General features: G+C 29.2%; 3 protein-coding genes across 5 annotated transcripts in view; 2 read left to right on the top strand and 1 right to left on the bottom strand.

The window, feature by feature from the left end:
* The window catches only part of Spri (Src homology 2 domain-containing protein sprint), a 323123-nt gene that overhangs the window by 101524 nt on the left and 201823 nt on the right, over positions 1–19776 (top strand). The window lies entirely within an intron of this gene.
* On the top strand, positions 4938–6070 carry LOC145969100 (uncharacterized). Its single transcript, XM_083094957.1, has 2 exons — positions 4938–5151; positions 5622–6070. Exons 1-2 carry the CDS (start codon positions 4938–4940, stop codon positions 6068–6070), a joined length of 663 nt encoding a protein of 220 aa, XP_082951083.1.
* Positions 7683–14781, bottom strand: LOC145968087 (uncharacterized). The gene is made up of 5 exons (XM_083093332.1): positions 14740–14781; positions 10035–10119; positions 9517–9569; positions 8155–8272; positions 7683–7768 (listed from the first exon to the last, which is right to left on the bottom strand). The coding sequence occupies exons 1-5, from the start codon at positions 14779–14781 to the stop codon at positions 7683–7685; spliced, it is 384 nt and encodes a 127-aa protein (XP_082949458.1).

Genomic DNA, 19776 nt, shown 5'->3' with positions numbered 1-19776 from the left:
TCAAGTTATAGCTTCTTTTAGTTTTCAACAGAATTAAGATAGTTAAGGTAACAGAAAGTGCTCAAAATGACTACCTCTAACTTGAATACAGGCTTCAACACGTCTCATCATAGATTGTCTGACTTTTTCAAAAATTCCGAGTATTGCTCGAATTTCCCGGCAACCACTTTTTCAACACGTTGACGAAGTATCTCGACGTTGTTAATGGATGTTTTGTTTATATGTTTATATGAATTTCTTCTCTTATTTGTATGGCCTGAATCTACCATTGCAATACTTACTACTTTTTAGGATTCACCCTGTATATGTGTGTGTGTGTGTGTGTGTGTGTGTGTGTGTGTGTATATATATGTATGAATAAATTGCGTCGAAGAGCAATAATTATTTTCTTGGAAGGACGGATTCTGTAATTAAGTATAATTCTCTTTTACATACAAAATAATTTTTTTGTTTAAGAGCTCAATCAAGTTTATGCAGTATAAAAGTCAAGAATGATTAACATAAATAATCGCTTTAATGGTTTAAAAAGAGAAATATCAGTTCTTGTAAATTTTTTTTGATAGCTGATGATTATCAATATTTGCATAAATATATCTTGTCTTGATTTTCTTTCTTCGGTCAATTGATTTAAAAACATGATAAAACAAAGTAGTTAAGAATTTAAATGATTTAATTTATTGATTTTAATTTATTAATTTAAAAACATGATAAAATAAAGTAGTTAAGAATAAAATACTGACATTTTTTACTTATGATTAGTATCATGAATAGCATGCACAATACTTAAGATGCAATTTCCGACTAGTCACAAAATTATTATTTATGTCTAAATTCGTGGCCTGTTTGCATTTTTCGATTTTAATTAATGCCATCTCCACTCCTTTTGTTTTATAGCATCTAAGCTTCTCGCGAAAATGTAAGACGCTTAAATTCAGGAACGGTATTAGTTGTAAATCATATGGAGCTTTGGTATGTATTTCCCCCTCCACTTTTAATTCATTTCAAAGTTATTATTATAATTATTATTATAAATTATAAAAAATTAAAAGTAATACTAAAGTGGAACACATATATTAATTGTGTATATATGTATATCTCTGTGTATGTATGTGCGTGTGCGTGCACGCGTGCGCGGGAGTGTATGTGTATATGCAATTAACACAAGTATGCAAATTTTATATAGTTCCTGTGCTCTTAGAATAAGTATTATAAATATTATCTCGATCTTTCAGAATAATAGAAATAAAGGCCGTATTTAATTTCAATATATGTATAATTGCACGAAGAATCTTATGAAGAGATACGGGAATTTTAGATTGCATCATTTATGTCAAGGAATTTGAATTTATGTACGAAATGTGCATCATGATACATAATAAAAACATAATATGCATAATAATATAGAAACTTTACAGAATTAATTGATCGATTATGAAATGCAAATTAATATCCAATAATAAATTTTAATAAATAAATTTCTGCGCAAAAGAGGATAAATCTTGATGATATCGAAAGTATGTTTTTACACTTATAAATAACTTACATGTAAATTCAAGTACACTTATAAAAAATGTTAGATATAATAAAAAAAAAAAAAATAATTTTTATATTTCGCGGTTAAGATGGCGTATTAGTTCCATGTCGCTACGCGTAGATCTATCGACTATATCGATCTATCTATATCTCTTTCTGGATAAGTCTTCTTTTGTTTCTTTTACTCGCAGTATAACCGCCGCATTTTTCACAACGTTTCTTTATAGTAAAACCTTTATAGTGATTCCTGCTCTAGCCGTTGAAGCATATTGTTATTGTATATAATAGACAAAAGCAATACTGTCATTTATATCAAATCAAAGGACACAATAAAGTCGCTGCACAAGGGCATAAAAAGTTTTCTTTTCTTTTAACAAAAAACTTGCATATAAATTCGAGTATATTTATAAATAACTAGCTGTACCCTGCGCGCGCTGCTACGCCTACAAAAATCGAATTTAAGGAGAACTCGTTATAACAATTCTGTGCTCATTTTTTCTTATTGAAGTGTCAAAAAATGATAAAAACGCATCGTAACGGAACACTGCTTCACGTATCATTACGGTAATGTTGACTAAAACCTTCCCAGGAGTTCATAGATCATTTCATCCGAAGCAACCTATATGATTAGAGCTAAACTGTGGCTTCCTATAAGACACAAACAAACAAATATTCATTTTTATATATAGAGATTTACATATAAATTCCAAGTGAAGGTTATATTCAATTATATATTGAATTAATTAAATGTAGTTATTTAATATTTAGCTAGAGGTAATATTTTATTTATAAGAGAAAATGATTTATAAGCAGATGATCGAAAGTAATGCTAAATACAAAATTGGAATATGAATCTTTCTGAAAAACATACATATATAAATTTGAAAAGATACATACATATAATAATGTAATACATGTTGTTTTAATTTTTATCTTTTGTAGAGAATTCTCAAGATTCTTGGTTTATCATCTCTCATCTTTGAGAATTCATGAGATGATACGCATTATTTTTTATTCGATTTCTATATTTTTTCACGAAATTTTTCGAAATAATTTAATACAACTGCTTTCATTTTCATTTCCGATATTTGAAAAGATTCGAAAATCGGAAATGAAAATTAAAACAGTTGTATCAAATTATATTAATAAAATTAATCTTGTCGTATTGATGAGATAGTAAATAAAAGTAGATTCTTATAAAATAATGATGTATAATCAATCAATGTTATATTATTTCGCTTATATGTGTTTTGATTTTTAAATTTAATAAATATGTAAATTATAAATTTTGTATTTAAAAAAAATCGAAATTTTTCGTATCTTTTACATAGTAATAAAATGTGTTTATTGATAACTTATTAATATAAAAATAATATTTTGCTATCATTATTTTGCTGAAATATTCCTTAATAAATTAACAGCTCGTAGCGAGTTGTTAAATTATCACAATTTTTAATGTCCACGTTTCTTATACGTTTCTTATATCTTTAATAAAAATTAAGAATCAATTAGTACTAATTGATGTAAATTTCTATCTAGGCAAAACGTTTTAAATATATTACTTAATTGTAATGTAGATAATAGAAATTGGAAAATAATTTGGAGAACATTAGAGAAAACAACATTAAAGAAAACAAATAAAAAATGCTTAGATTTGCAATTTACATACATATATTATTATGTTATATTATTTGTTAAGGAATATTAGTAAAAGGCTAATAGTCTGAATTATAATTCTGATTCAAATTTTTAAAGATTTCCCGGAATTAATGATTCTTATGAGGTGTTTAATTCTAATTAAATTTCAAAATTTTTCTATGCGGAATGTGAGATACGCATATCATTTCTACGCTGTATATTCAACCAGAATCCGCCTTCCGGTATATTTATTGCATTTTTCAGAAGAAAGAAGAAGACGGTAATTTTGCACATAATTTCAGTTTGTATTGGACTAACAAATGAGCTAACAAGAGTATTTTCAATATAGCGAATCTTTAGACTATGCACATTCTTGATTAATCCAAATGGCATCTAATGAAATGAATTGTGATACATCTTATTGTTTTTTCTCAAAAATCTCTCCGGATAAAATCTGTCCCGATTATCGTAGTACTTCTCATCACGATGGATTATGAAAATTCTTCTACATGACAAAAGATTTCTCGCTCGGCAATGCAGATGGTTGGAGATGGTTGCAGATGGTTGAAGCGTTGATCACTTCTATTTCTAATTGCAATGAGTTATTTAAATAATTGATTTTTTATTAATATTATTGAAATATTATTATTAAATATTATTATTAAAACGAAAATTAAACAATAATAATATTAATACTGCTCGTGTGTTGCAAAGCAATAATAAAAATTAAAAATTCTAGGGCCAATAATACGAGCTAATTACTGAGGTCTAAATAAAATAAATACATATAATAATAAATTCGTTTAATAAAAACAAAAACGTTTCGACTTTACTTAGTCTTCTTCAGTAAGAAATATAATATAATAAAATCAGCGAAGTGAAATGATCCGTAAAACAAACGTTAGAGCGCTATAAATAAATAAAAAGAAGCCAATAGAAACCCATGTAATAGAGCATGTTTCTCCAGCACAAAAAATGATTAACCCGGAGTGACATTTGGCCTCCTATTCAAACAACTTTTTCGTTGGGAAGCGAGAAGCTCCTAATTTGAAACCGGCCATGACCAGCTGTGTCCGAGTCCATCACCTTCATGCTGTAATTGTATTATTACCATCCAAAAATTGTTATTGAAAATTAATTGAGATTGAATCAGAAAAAAGAAAATGAGTTAATTTAATAAACAATAATGAATTAATAAGCACTAAAATGATAAATATTATTCGTGATAAAATAAAAACTAATTGAAACGGTCAAGAAAAAATTAAAACTGCTTACATAAATTAATACACATGTCTCTACAAGTCTCAAGATATTCTTAAAGGCTTCCTATCATCTCGGAGTCAAGAACATAACTGTTGGTAAATGTCATGATAACAGTTAAATGTCAATAATATGTAGGTGACAAAAAATGAACACAAACTAACAATCATCCGTTGGACAACTCATTTAAAATATCATCATATGCGCTATCGAGTAATTCGGTGTCTGTATTATAATTAATACCATGTTTTCGTTCTTTAATATGTATCATTTCGGAGATGAGTCTCTTCCTGTAATTAGACTCTATGTCCAATATTTTAATATCTTCCCAATCCATGGTATGTTGTGTATTGAGAATATGTTCTGAGACCACCGAATGCCTCGAAGATTCTAACATAATATTCTTTGCGTGCTCCCTCAATCTAGTGCCTAATTGTCTTTTTGTTTGGCCTTCCACATATTTTACTTTTAATGACAATATTTATAAACAATCTCATGGGACTCCTATGAGCTCGCCATTATCTCCTATTATAGCGAATATTGTAATGCAAGATTTGGAGGAATCGATACTCAACACTTTGGATTTGGGTATTTCAATTTACCACCGCTATGTTGATGACATCATTTTAGTTGCACCCGTTAGTGAAGTCACCAACATTTTGAACAAATTTAACGGTTATCACGAAAGATTACAATTTACAGTGGAGTATGAGGTGGATCGTAGCATTAGTTTTCTAGATTTAAATATTAAGATTATCAACAACTATTTACATTGACTGGTTCCACAAAAAAACTTTTTCAGGGAGATTATTATCTTTCTTTTCCAACCATCCTAATTGCCATAAAATTGGAACGATTTATAACCTCGTTGATAGAGCAATGCTGCTATCTCACCACATATTCCACAAGAAAAATATAGAGATTTGCATAGACATTCTGTTGAGCAATGGTTACCCTATACATTTAATTTTTAATTAAATCAATCGCAGAATAAAAACGATTTACAACAAAAAATTAACTCAGACAATTAATACCACGGAGCAATGGTTACCCTATACATTTAATTTTTAATTAAATCAATCGCAGAATAAAAACGATTTACAACAAAAAATTAACTCAGACAATTAATACCACGGAGAATGAGAACAATAACAATTATTTTGTCATTCCTTACATTAATAACATTTCAGATTTGGTTGCATCTAACATTAGAAGGTCGGAATTTTTAGTGGGGTATCGTTGTCTCAACAGACTTGATAGAATTATTAAAGTCCAAAAAGACAAGAACAATCATTCATCTAAGTCCAATGTCATTTATAGAATCAATTGTAAAAACTGCGAAGCCTCATATGTGGGCCAAACAAAAAGACAATTAGGCACTAGATTGAGGGAGCACGCAAAGAATATTATGTTAGAATCTTCGAGGCATTCGGTGGTCTCAGAACATATTCTCAATACACAACATACCATGGATTGGGAAGATGTTAAAATATTGGACATAGAGTCTAATTACAGGAAGAGACTCATCTCCGAAATGATACATATTAAAGAACAAAAACATGGTATTAATTATAATACAGACACCGAATTACTCGATAGCGCATATGATGATATTTTAAATGAGTTGTCCAACGGATGATTGTTAGTTTGTGTTCATTTTTTGTCACCTACATATTATTGACATTTAACTGTCATCATGACATTTACTAACAGTTATGTTCTTGACTCCGAGATGATAGGAAGCCTTTAAGAATATCTTGAGACTTGTAGAGACATGTGTATTAATTTATGTAAGCAGTTTTAATTTTTTCTTGACCGTTTCAATTAGTTTTTATTTTATCACGAATAATATTTATCATTTTAGTGCTTATTAATTCATTATTGTTTATTAAATTAACTCATTTTCTTTTTTCTGATTCAATCTCAATTAATTTTCAATAACAATTTTTGGATGGTAATAATACAATTACAGCATGAAGGTGATGAACTCGGACACAGCTGGTCATGGCCGGTTTCAAATTAGGAGCTTCTCGCTTCCCAACGAAAAAGTTGTTTGAATAGGAGGCCAAATGTCACTCCGGGTTAATCATTTTTTGTGCTGGAGAAACATGCTCTATTACATGGGTTTCTATTGGCTTCTTTTTATTTATTTATAGCGCTCTAACGTTTGTTTTACGGATCATTTCACTTCGCTGATTTTATTATATTATATTTCTTACTGAAGAAGACTAAGTAAAGTCGAAACGTTTTTGTTTTTATTAAACGAATTTATTATTATATGTATTTATTTTATTTAGACCTCAGTAATTAGCTCGTATTATTGGCCCTAGAATTTTGAAATATTATTAAAATCAATTATTTAAATAACTCATTGCAATTAGAAATAGAAGTGACCAACGCTTATTGCTCAGAATACAAAACCTATAAAAGATAAATGTCTTGAAGAATATTCTATAAAAGTTCCATAAGAAAATTTATTTGTCCATTCTTATGTTATAAATCATTTAATTAATAAAAATAGAAAAACTTTTCTGATTATTTCAATTAAGTGAAAAGATTTTTTAAGAGAAAAATTATCTTTAGTACAAACTTATAAAAATTCTTTAATTATACAGGGTGTCCCGAAACTAACGCTTGATATTTTAAAGGCAGATTCTCTGGCCAATTTAAAAACGATTTTTCCTCAGCGAAAATGTCGCGGCACTAATAGTTTTCGAGTTATAAACGATTGAAATTAAAGGGTTTTTCGCAAACTAAGGCTTATGGGAATAAAATATTAATAAAGTCACATTCTTTAGTTAATTTTAGGTAGAGTTTACTTTAATAGAATTTTAATTTAAGGCTTAATTAGAAAGATACATGATGACAAAAATTGGGAATATGCAAAAAATAATGATCTCCCTCGACATTTTCGCTGAGGAAAAATCGTTTTTAAATTGGCTAGAGAATCTGCCTTTAAAATATCAAGCGTTAGTTTTGGGACATCCTGTAGAGCACAATTTAATAAGTATAATTGAAATAAATAGGTATATGGAAATTTAAAGCTTGATACTACATATCAATATCAAATGAAATACACAACAACAAAACATTAACATAAAATAAAATCTTTATTTGAAGCGTGATTTCCGCATAATTGCTACTTTTATTAATATTATGTTTATATATACATATATATATATATATTTTATATATTATATATATTATATATAGAGATAGTATATAGATAGATATTTTATATATTTCCTTTTCTACAGCTTGTCTATAAACTCGAACATTGGTGTTAAGCATCCACTGAGTCTCAGTATTCTTTCATATGGGACCCTTCCTGCTGCGCCTACAGAAACAGAGTTTTATGCCTTGTCTTACAAGTTATTGCAATTTTATCACTAATATATTAATACATTAAAAATTACAATATAATAATTAATGTGTGCAATAATATTACATATTCTTCTGTTTATAAATTAAATAGATCTTGCTAAACTGAATTAAAAAGTCCTATATCCTTTTATAAATAATTACGCAAAATTTCGAGATATTAATAAGTTGTTTGCAAAATAGTATAGGACTTTTCAATTCCATTTAACGAGATCTACTTATGGTTTTTTTGGCAGATGATACAACAGACCCCCTGTACACACACATACACACACACACGCGCGCGCGCGCGCGCGTGTGTGTACATCTAATTTTGTAAAGATATTTATATATGTTGAGTACCATAATTGGAACAAAATTCAAGTCTCTGTTGCATTTGCGCCAATTTAAACGGGTCAGAGATAAGAGGAATTAAATATTGTATTGCCTCATACTTCTTCAGGTTACCCACTTCGTTTAGCTGCAACCAATAAGATAAGAATATATTATAATTTATTTTATTTCTTAAAAGTAATATATAAAAAAAATAATAAAAAAGTAATATATATAAAACGCGTATTAATGTTATATACGCATTAAACAAAATGTATAAAATGCCATTTTATAGAAGAAATTTCTCAATTTTATTATCATATGTATGAAAAAAATATATAATATTTTAACAATTTAAATAACTTATTATAAAAAGAAGATAAAAATTTGCTTGCGCACATGAACTAATAATATATGTTTTCGAAGTGTTGTCGATCGAAATCGACACAGAATTGTAATCGTTTTCGAAAACTTTGGAATACATTATCAAATATGTTTATAGAAATGTTTCGAGTGCATTTTTGATTGCTATCTATCAGTTCTTCGATGAAAAGGACGGCAATTGACACATTCGGATATTTTTTTCTTCAAAATTTTGCTTGCAAATATACTCATATCAAAAATGAGCTTCATCTGTAAAAATATTCTGTTTCTCATCTAATTTCTCATTTTTTACGCGCTTCTAGCCACGTGCATTGGCCGGTCTTTTTTAATTAATATCTCGAATTTTACGTGGTGCATTTCAAAATGGTATATGACTTTTTAGTTCGATTTAACGAGATCTACTTATGGTTTTTTTTTTGGGTACGTGATACAATGGACATCCTGTATATATATGCACAATTTATTTCAATTCTTTATATTTTATTTTAATTATTAATTATTAATTATATATTACTATATTAAATTTTTATACATTGAAGGATATACATTGAAGGAATTTTATACATGTAAGAACGTTTCTTTTTCTGGTTTTCGTGTTTTTTAATTGAAATTTATCAAATAGTATAGAAATGTGTAAAAGGAAAAATAAATAACGCGCGTATAATAAATTGCACAAAAATCATTCAAATTATATAATCGTATTAAAATATACTAGAGACTTGAGAATTTTCTTTTAATTATATAAGAAAGAAGCAATTTTTTCTTGTTACTTGTTATGTCAATTGTAATCGATCTTTGCGATTCTAATGTATTATTAAAGATGAGATCTTTAATGTAAGGATCAAATACATGAAACATTGCTAATTTTATGCCAATAATTAAAGCAGGTTAATAATTTGTTTAATTATTGTTTTTTATTATTTTGAGAATCAACTGCTTTAATTATTATTTAATGTTAATTTTATAATTCTGGATTAATTAAAAAATAATTTTCTTAAACATACGTACCAAGCCATATTGATTTAACATACATTCCATGTGTTGAGGATTGGGTTGCGCCTCTGCAAATGTAAGTCATAAGTAACAGTATATTACTTATCGCTTATATAGATTTAATCTGTATTACAATTATATATTTATACATAAAATTTATTTAACTGCAATACATATGGTTTATTTCAATTAACATTATATCATTTTTTAAAATAATTTTCTCTCGTGTTCGTACATTTATTATAACAATTAAAATGAATCGGTGATTTAGATGAATCACTATTTGAAGTTTTAAAAAACGAAATAAACAGCATATATATATATTGTATACATACATTTTATGCATATATTTGAATTATATTAATTTATTTGGTTGGAAATTGAAAAATTTCTTAGTAATTTTTATAATTAATTGAAGTAATTTTATAAAACTGTGTGATTTAATTTTTATTGTTAATTTTATTTAATAGATGCGGTACATTTTAGTCCTTCTTAGAATATATTAACGTTTAATTGTAATATGCAATACTCACCGAGTAACCGCAACTGTTCGGCACATATTCCGAGTGTTGTATAAAATCTATATAGTTGTTGGATGTCAGCACCATAGACCAAGGTCTAGAAAGAAGGTATAAAGGAAAATCAATTAAAAGTCCAGTATCCAGTAAAGAAATAATTTTATTTTCAGAAATAATCAAATATAATTGTAACTATACTGTTGTATGATATTATAAATGACATTATTGAATAAATTTGTTATTTACAAATCGATTAAAAAAATGGTTAATAAAATGGAAGGCAAGTAGTTTTTAACTATATTTAGATTTTATTCATATCTCAAATTACAAATTACAAATAAATATACAAATTACAAATTACAAATTACAAGTGAATATACATAGGTCTGAGAAGAATCTATATAAATAAATATTTTATAAAGGTAATTGTTTAATAATTTAATTCATTTCTATTCTATTTTAAATAATTTTCAAATCAACCCTAAATTTAGAAAAATAATTTATAAATTAATCAATAAATATATCCACAAAAATGTCTTAAGAAATAAATCTGAAGTAAATTTTTAAAATATATAAAAACTTACCAATATTATATATAAAGTTCTCAGACCTAATTATCGTAAACAACTTGGTGTTAATTTTTATAAACATAAAATAATTATGAAAAAGAAATGTTTAATAATTAAGTTATTTAATGTATTTTAATTCCTAAAATAATTACACAGGCCTGCGAGGTTCAGTTACAAAAAGCAGAGTAGGTGAATCTGATAAATTTTGTGACGCTGAAAACAAATTTGACCGCAAAATTTCCCCAGCACATCAGGTTTTTGAGTACTTTGTAGTTGAATGGCCCAAAAATCGCTATTTTGACAAATTTCATGAATTTATTGTGAGGAAACCAAATTTTTTGAAATATTTCTGTCAATGGCATCGTATAGTATTTACTTTCACCTTTCAAATCCACTTTCGATCCGCCGCACGATTTTTTTTCGCTGAGATATATAAGTATGAAGTTATAAGAAAATTTACATTAAAGAAAATTTACATAGACATTAATATGATAGATCCATCATCTTGAAATTTGAAAAGACTGACATATGTCAGGTTCGGTTGCCCAAAAAGGTATTGCAAAGAAATATCTAATACAGTTGTTATACATTTTGACATTTTTTTTTAATTTTATGCCTTTTTTATTGTGATTCTATCCATCATATTGGATGCACCATTTTTAATTTCAAAAGGTGACAGAAGGTATTTAAAAATGTATGTTTCTACCCTATTTTTGATTCGTAGTGAGATAGAGAGATGACAGGATTGATTTAGAATGGTTTATTGGATCCCTGTGCAGGACCGGTCTTGTAACTTGTATATCTGAACGAAAAGAAATCATGCGGCGATAATCGAAAGTGGATTTGAAAAATGAAAGTGAGTGCTATACGATGCCATTGGCAGAAATATTTCAAAAAATTTGGTTTCCTCACAATAAATTCATGAAATTTGTCAAAATAGCGATTTTGATCCATTTGATTATTTTTAGGACATTCAACTACAAATTACAAAAGCCTGAAGTGCTGGGGAAATTCTATGGCCATTCGTTTTCAGCGTCACAAAATCTATCAGATTCACCTACTTTGCTTTTTGTAACTGACGAAAGCTCAAATTTCGCAGGCCTGTGTTATTTATAATAATCCCCAAAAACATATCTTTTTAAAAAAGGTAAAAAAAAAGCGCCAAGTTCATGCACTAATTGTATCCAACTGTCATATTGTCTACAAAAATAATGATATAAAAAAATTGCGCCAACTAAGAATAAAAATTTGTACAAGATAAATAGAAGTACAAGGAAGAAAACTTGTACAAGTTAAATAGAAATATTTTAATTGAAAACATTGTTATACAAAATAGTTGTTTTAATTTTCAAAAATAATAATATTTAAAAATTGAAAACTGAAAATTAATATACAACAAAAAAGTAAAAAAAAATTTAATTAAAAAAACTTTGCGCTGTCAATTTTATTAATATATTGTTCAGCTTAAAAGTCTAAATTTCCAAATGTAAATCAATATAAATTAATTAAAGAAATTAGGTCATTAAATTTAAATGTTAGACTAATAATTGGAATATTTATTCCAATTATTATATTATTGTTCCAATTTTTTAAATATATATTTAATTGGAATATGTGCCAATTTTATTGGCAGCGCTGTTTTTTTAATTAAAAAAAAAAAATTTTTTTTACTTTTTTGTTGTATATTAATTTTCAGTTTTCAATTTTTAAATAAATTTTTAATTTTTTAATATTATTTTTGAAAATTAAAATAACTATTTTGTATAACTGTTTTCAATTAAAATATTTCTATTTAACTTGTACAAGTTTTCTTCCTTGTACTTCTATTTATCTTGTACAAATTTTTATTCTTAGTTGGCGCAATTTTTTTATATCACTATTTTTGTAGACAATATGACAGTTGGATACAATTAGTGCATGAACTTCGCGCTCTTTTTTTATCTTTTTTTAAAAAGCTAAGTTTTTGGGAATTATATCACTTCTTTTTTTAGTATAATTTGCTAAGAGATTATATTAAAAAAAAAAAATTATATATATATGTATATATTTTTTAATATATAAGCAAATTATATAAAAATATATATAGAATTATATATATATATATATATATATATATATATATATATATATATACTATATTATATACAGGGTGTTCGGAAATTCAATCGACAAATTTTCAGAGATTGTCGGGGGCACCATAAGAATCATTTTTTGCAAATGAACCTGAGGTCGGAAACGTGTCATTACATCGCTACGGCATACGGAGTGTTCGAAAGAGTCGGGACCTCGAAATATCACAAAAAATAGAAGTTTTACAAAAAATTGTTTCAAACAAAAGTTGTAGGGTGTAAAAAGGTCTATTTACTGCCGCCATGTGTTTGACCTTGGATGGCGTCGCCAAGGTCACGACAAGGCCACCTTGAATTTTTGAAGGATTACAAGAATATGCAATAAAAAGTGGAGGGTTCCATTTCAAAAATTCAAAGTGATCTTGTCGTGACCTTGGCGACGCCATCCAAGGTCAAACACATGGCGCCAGTAAATAGACCTTTTTACACCCTACAACTTTTGTTTGAAGCAATTTTTTGTAAAACTTCTATTTTTTGTGATATTTCGAGGTCTCGACTCTTTTGAACACTCCGTATGCCGTAGCGATGTAATGACACGTTTCCGATCCCAGGTTCATTTGCAAAAAATGATTCTTATGGTGCCCCCGACAATATCTAAAAATTTGTCGATTGAATTTCCGAACACCCTGTATATTACTATATTATTATATATATTTACATTTAGCTTGTAAAATAGATATTTATTATAAAATAGATATTTATTATTTATCTTCCAATTATCATACCTTACTGGCTCTTATTTGCCAATTTTTAATAAATATTTTAATAATTTATTATTTAACTTGCACTTCATTACTTGTCACTACTCAAAATGCGGTTAATGACATGTGTCACTAATGACACATGTCATTAATATCGCAAAGCATCGCTAGCGTAATCTTCTGTCGAGAGTAGGAAATGTACGTTTTCTCTTTCTATGTGTTGTATACATGTGCGTTGATAAAGACATTTCTTAATTAAAAATTTTCATATTTCGACTTTGCGTTATTTATGATCTCCGTTTATAGATCACGCAGCACAAAAATAAAGATACTTTCTTTATACAATTCAAACTCGCTCTATCGATTAAGGCTAGTAAGAATTCGATCCGTCCAGCCATTATTGAAATCCGATAATCTGAGTTACTCTCAACTGTCCGACTCACGTATATATATATATATATATATATATATATATATATATACATACATATTTATACAATACACGCACACATATGTATACATAATTTTATTAATTAATATTTTTAATTGAAAAAATAAATTTTAAAAATTTATATCTGAACGATTTATGAAAATTTAATATTGTAGATATTAAGGAAATAATTAAAATGGGACAGGGCTCCAATCGCCTACATTCCTAGTTGTTTGTGCAATCGTATTTACATATTTTCATTTTTTCGTGTGCGCAATAATATGTATAGGCAATCGAGAATATCAGCAAAAGAAGCTATCAGCAAAATATGCGCAAACGAAGCAGCAATTGAGAATGTAGGTAAACAGGACATCCGTAATTAAAATTATAGTTTTAGATAAAGAATTTTAAGTTAATGATAAATAATTTATAAATGAAAGTATTATTTTTATATTAAAAAATATAACATTTTCAAACTATATAAATATAATCATTAATTGAAGTAAAATGAAGATGATTCATTAAGTAATTGAATTAGTTCTATTTAATTTATTCCATTATTTAAAATAAAAATGTTTTTATCTTAATTTATTAATTGAAATTTATATTCATTCAATAATAAAAATATTAAATATGAATATTTTTTAAATATTAAATAAAAAAAATGAAGAATTATGCAATATAAAAAGAACTATTTAAAAAAATAATATTAGGATAATTAAATATTTATTTAAGACGTTTATTAAATATTATTACGATTTTGTATAAGATTTAATCTTTTGTATAATATTCAATAATATGGAATGCAATAATATGTAATAATATATATGCTTATTAAAATAACTAATTCGAAATATCATGAATATTTTATTCATTGCTTTTTTTACTCACGACAATGATCAGTATGTATGCGATAAACACGAAAGCTTTCATCCTGTTATTCTCTGAATATTTTAACATCCACAAATTCGAATTTTGCGAAAGTCTTTCTTCCTGACACTGAGTTATATCAACATTGCTAGTGGTATTTATAGGATGAATTCAAAATTCTTGGTAAACTAAAAAAAAAATACACGTGATTAATCAAAAGTTATTGATCTAAGTAGTGGACTAATGAGAGAAATATATGTGATTAATCGCACGTTTAAGCAAATTCTGATAATAAATGTGGCAATACGCACGTTCGATAATGATGCAATCGAGTCCAATTGCAGATACGTGTGATAACACTGTATGAAATTACAATTGATTTTATTAAGTCCTTGTCCAGTGTCCTTGTACGTTAAATATTTATATTATTTTTTTCATTTTTTCGAAATATATGTATATATACTTCGAAGTATTATATGGATATTTTCATTATTAAATTAAACTGTATCATGAACCTGGTTGTAGTCAAGTATAATATTTATAAATCAGAATAAAATATGATCCGAAAACTTTTTCTCAACGAAAAGATTGAAAAGAATGAAGAGTGATGATGTATTATAACGCGTTTTATTTAATTAATATGTAATTGATACATTTGGGATTTTTCCATCGACTTTTCAATTTAATACAGCAAATGCAGCAAATACGCAATGTAATACTTTATTGTAATGCTTCACTGATAATTTCGTAAGAAAAAAAATTAATTTTATTCCTAGAATTATTCATTTATAATACAATTCTAAAATTATTCTGAAGAATATGCTGAAGAAGCAGAAATATCTTGACTGGAAAAAGATGAATTATAAAAGTGAAAATATGTAAATTTTAAAAAAATTTTGAAAAATCTGTATTTTTTTTGCTTTATACAAAAACATATTTTATTCTGAAAGAAGAATTTTACATTTTTATGTATGTATAAGTTCTAAATATAAATGTTTATACAGGGTGTCTGAAAACTTTTCTCACTCCCGAGTGAGTAGATATACTAGGCCGGTTCTAACTTAGGTCCTCTCAGAGAGGTGAGGTGCGAGAGGATTTCAGTGGAGCGGGGGGATGACGTCACGCGGGATTTCGGTGGCACGGGGGCTGCGGGGCGGGGGACACACGTGTTGGATGTTTTATGACAAGCATAAACAAAAAACAGCGGTATTCCTTTGAAGAGGATTTTGGGCCTAACCTAAAATCATTTTCCCTTTTTTTATTTTATTTTATTTTATCTTATTTTATTTTATTTTTAAGGAAGAATTGTAATATGTATCAGCGCCGATGTTCGGCTGCTCTCGCGATACATCCCCAATATAAATAATTCTAGATTTTTGCAAATTACGCGTCGCACAAATTTATAAACAATATAAACAAATGGCGCCCGAGAATCATTTCTCTCTCTCTCCCCCCCCCTTTATCTCTATCCCTCTCTCTTTCTTTCTCTATCCCTTTATCTTTCTCTGTCATCTCTGTATTATCGCAAGTATAAACAATATTACCGATGTCCATTTAATAAACAATATAAATAGAGGTTTTCTTTTGAAGGATTGGGCGGATGGAAATACGTGCGAAGAAATTACATCATGATTTAGACTTATTAAAACTCTTTATTCTTGTTTTACATATTTTTCTTACGTACTATGGACTAAAAACTAAAGCTGCCAGCTCGCAATCGACGAGCTGATGCTTGTTGAAAGCGTCACTCGCGCGTATTACATTTGATATTTCTTTCGGATTTATTACAGTGGACGCGATATTGGAGAATTGCGTAAACTTGACATCAACTGTTTGGATAATTTTATCCAATCGATCAAAAGTTACATCTATGCATTGATCGAGATCGAACATACGATGTAACGTTGATTCGATCATCACCATGCATACGCTTGAAGATTCGAGACTTATGAGTTTGACGTCGTTAATCGTACGAACTCTCACTGTTAGCGGTCCAACGCTTATGAAATTGTAGTCATCTTTAGAGTCGTTTCGAAGGAAATTTTGAATATTGCGACGTTGCTCGTAGAGTCCCTTCCACGTTTCGAGAGATAATATCAATTCCTTTCCTCGATGATCTCCTATGGCAATCTCCACGAAACTCGGTGGACCCATTGGTTTTCGAAACCACGCATAACCCGCTCGAAACATCTGTTCGAAACAGGTTACAAACGTCGGAAGGTCAAGAAATGTTACGAGAGCACTTGGGGCCACTGGGACAAAAGTACATGAGCGCTCTCCTTAGTGGCAATGAAAAAAACGAGATCGATCACGTGTACGGTGTCTATTTCAACAATAATGAAATGCAGCTCGGTAACAAACGATTCGACATTGATAGAGATGACTCTATAATCATAGACAAAGTGAGGTACATTGGTACACCAGGATTATACGAGTTGATCTTCAAGAGAATTCCCGACGACGTCATATACACTGAGGACGATATGCAAAAATATAAGAGCATATTAATGGCGACGAGTGCGCATAAAGGCCAATATGATGCGCAAGGTCAATTAAAGAGCAACAGGGGATACAAGTATAAACAAATAATTGTACCGTTGATGTCGATCGAATCGAAAAAGAAAAAATGCGGTATAGGAGTATTCATGCCTCACGCGATGACGCTAACTGACAATAAGATCGATTACGTGCACTGGGACGATCCCAACGAGCTAGTGGATCGTCTACGATTGCTCGACGCTTCGCGCCGAGCTGGCCACAACGCTCACGACAACGAGATCCTGTCGATCATCGATGAACTTCGTGAAGTTGGTCTTATTATAAATTAAACGGTGTCTCGACAAAACTGATCAATCGATCGATGTTACTCGCATCGAGAAAAAAAATACCCATCAACAAATTTGGATTATTCGAACGGAGAAATGAAGCAATTAGAACAAGCGATCATTGGGGTAAATCGGTGACAAGTTACTTGCGTCAAAACGCTCTGTGTCGCGTTGCTACGGACTATGATGCGAGGTCGCGCAAGATTCGCCGTGTAGCGCAACCTGAGGCTGATACCGCAGTTAACAAACTGTACGTGGAACAATGCGTTAAAACGTTGAAGAATCAGCAGAAAGAATCAGACGAGAAGCTGACTGCGTTTGAGAAGGACGTGCGAGCTTTGCAGACTGCGATAAACGAGCTTCAGCGTGCGATTAACACTAATTCAGAAACAGCTACGAACGGCTAAGGAGCGGCTACGAACGGGTCAGGAACGGTTACGAACGGTGATAATCAGGGTACATATCGTTTGATCGACGAAACGCTTTTCTAACGCACTTTTACACACATCGCCAGTTGATGTGCCTTGATGAGATTCAGAAGGCAGGCACCGATTACGTCAACCAAGTGAACTCGATATTACCATGCTACAAACCCGAGTTTGTGTTCAATTGCGATCAGTCTGGTTTTCAAAGTGAGACACATCGCAACATTACGTTGGAAATAAAAGGAAGCAAAAAAGTTTACGGAAAAGTACACAATCTGAACGCCTTGACCCACTCATATACAATCATGCCGCTGATCAAACTTTCTGGCGAACTGGGACCTAAGTTATACATCGTTATCCAAGAACTCAAAGGCCAGTTCCCACCAACTTATGCCAGAAAGATTAATGATTTGATTACTTCGCTGGGAAACGTAGTGGTGACCTGCACCACCTCGGGCAAGATGGGCAACAAAGAGCTGCACCAGTATCTAAACGAGTGTTTCTGGCCGTACGCTTCCGACAAAGAGGACAACTTGCTCAACATTGACAGCTGGACGCCGTTCACTAAAGATGAAAATTTTACATCGCCACAAGGAACACACAAGACTGTTACGAAAATAAATATTCCTCCCAAGACTACATACGAAAGGCAACCACTAGACAGACAGTTTTTCCGGACATACAAAGCAATGGTGAAATATGTTTCGGATTATTCTCTCCGAGATGAAGATTTTAAAAATAAGCTTCACCATCGCGAAACAATCATTCAATTGCATTCGATTGTTTATAACCAGTTTTCATCGCCACGTTATTCATCTTGGTTACGCCGAGCATGGTATTTGTGCGGTTTTGACATTGATGAGCCACAAATTTGTATTAACCCACAAAAATTTTCATTTGATTTTAGAGAATATGTAAAATGTGACACAATTGCTTGTAATAATGTTTTCTTCACCCGGTGTAGTTGGTGCAAAAGAATTAGTTGTTTCAAACATTATTTTTATGACGAGACATTTCATTTTGCTACTTGCAAGAATTTTGTTGAATAAACAATTTATTATTTTGTGTTAGTGAATTATTGTAATTTTGTTTAATAAAAAGATTATTACTTGTTTGATGAATAAAATTTTGTTAAAGAAAATAAAGAAAAAAATTTTAAACAAAAAAAAATAAATAAATAAAAAATTATAATTATTTGTGTTTTTTTTCAATAGGTTAACGTTAAAATTACAGATCAATATGTTCGCGTCGAAATAAAATGTACAGTAACGTATTTAGAAAATTTCGTCGCTATTAAAGCACTATTAAAAGCGCAACATTGAGATTTTGGCTAGGGATAACCAAGACCTATGCATCAAAACGGCTTTACCACGAATCATGTCTAGTTATAACCTAACTATATTCGAAATTTGGTTCCAATCGGTGAGCGCAAGCAGTGTGTGGTCTGGTCGTTAGATAAATTATTTTTAATCTGCATATGCTGAAATATACGCAAATACACGTATTTGTCGCGCGTGTGTATATAAGAATTATTAATAAAAATTACAATTTAAGAGACGGAGATTTTTTATTTAAAATTTCCGAAAATGTATCAGCATGAAATAAAATTATTAATATTTAATGCACAGAATTTTTTGTTTTTTTCGTTGTTATTTTCACGTATCTTATAAAGATTAGAAAAGAATATTAAAAAAAATGTTAGAAAAGAAAAAATTATTTTACTGTATGTGATAGTATATGGGTACAGTTCAGTTTAGCGAGATCTACTTATGGTTTTTTCTTGGCAGATGGTAGGGCGGACACCCTGT

Source organism: Camponotus vicinus, unplaced genomic scaffold, assembly GCF_025532165.1.
Source record: "Camponotus vicinus isolate PSW18456_S1 unplaced genomic scaffold, iyCamVici1.0 SCAF_3, whole genome shotgun sequence".
Classification (NCBI taxonomy): domain Eukaryota; kingdom Metazoa; phylum Arthropoda; class Insecta; order Hymenoptera; family Formicidae; genus Camponotus; species Camponotus vicinus.
The sequence above is the reverse complement of the archived record's forward strand: the minus strand, read 5'-3'. Positions and strand labels throughout refer to the sequence as shown.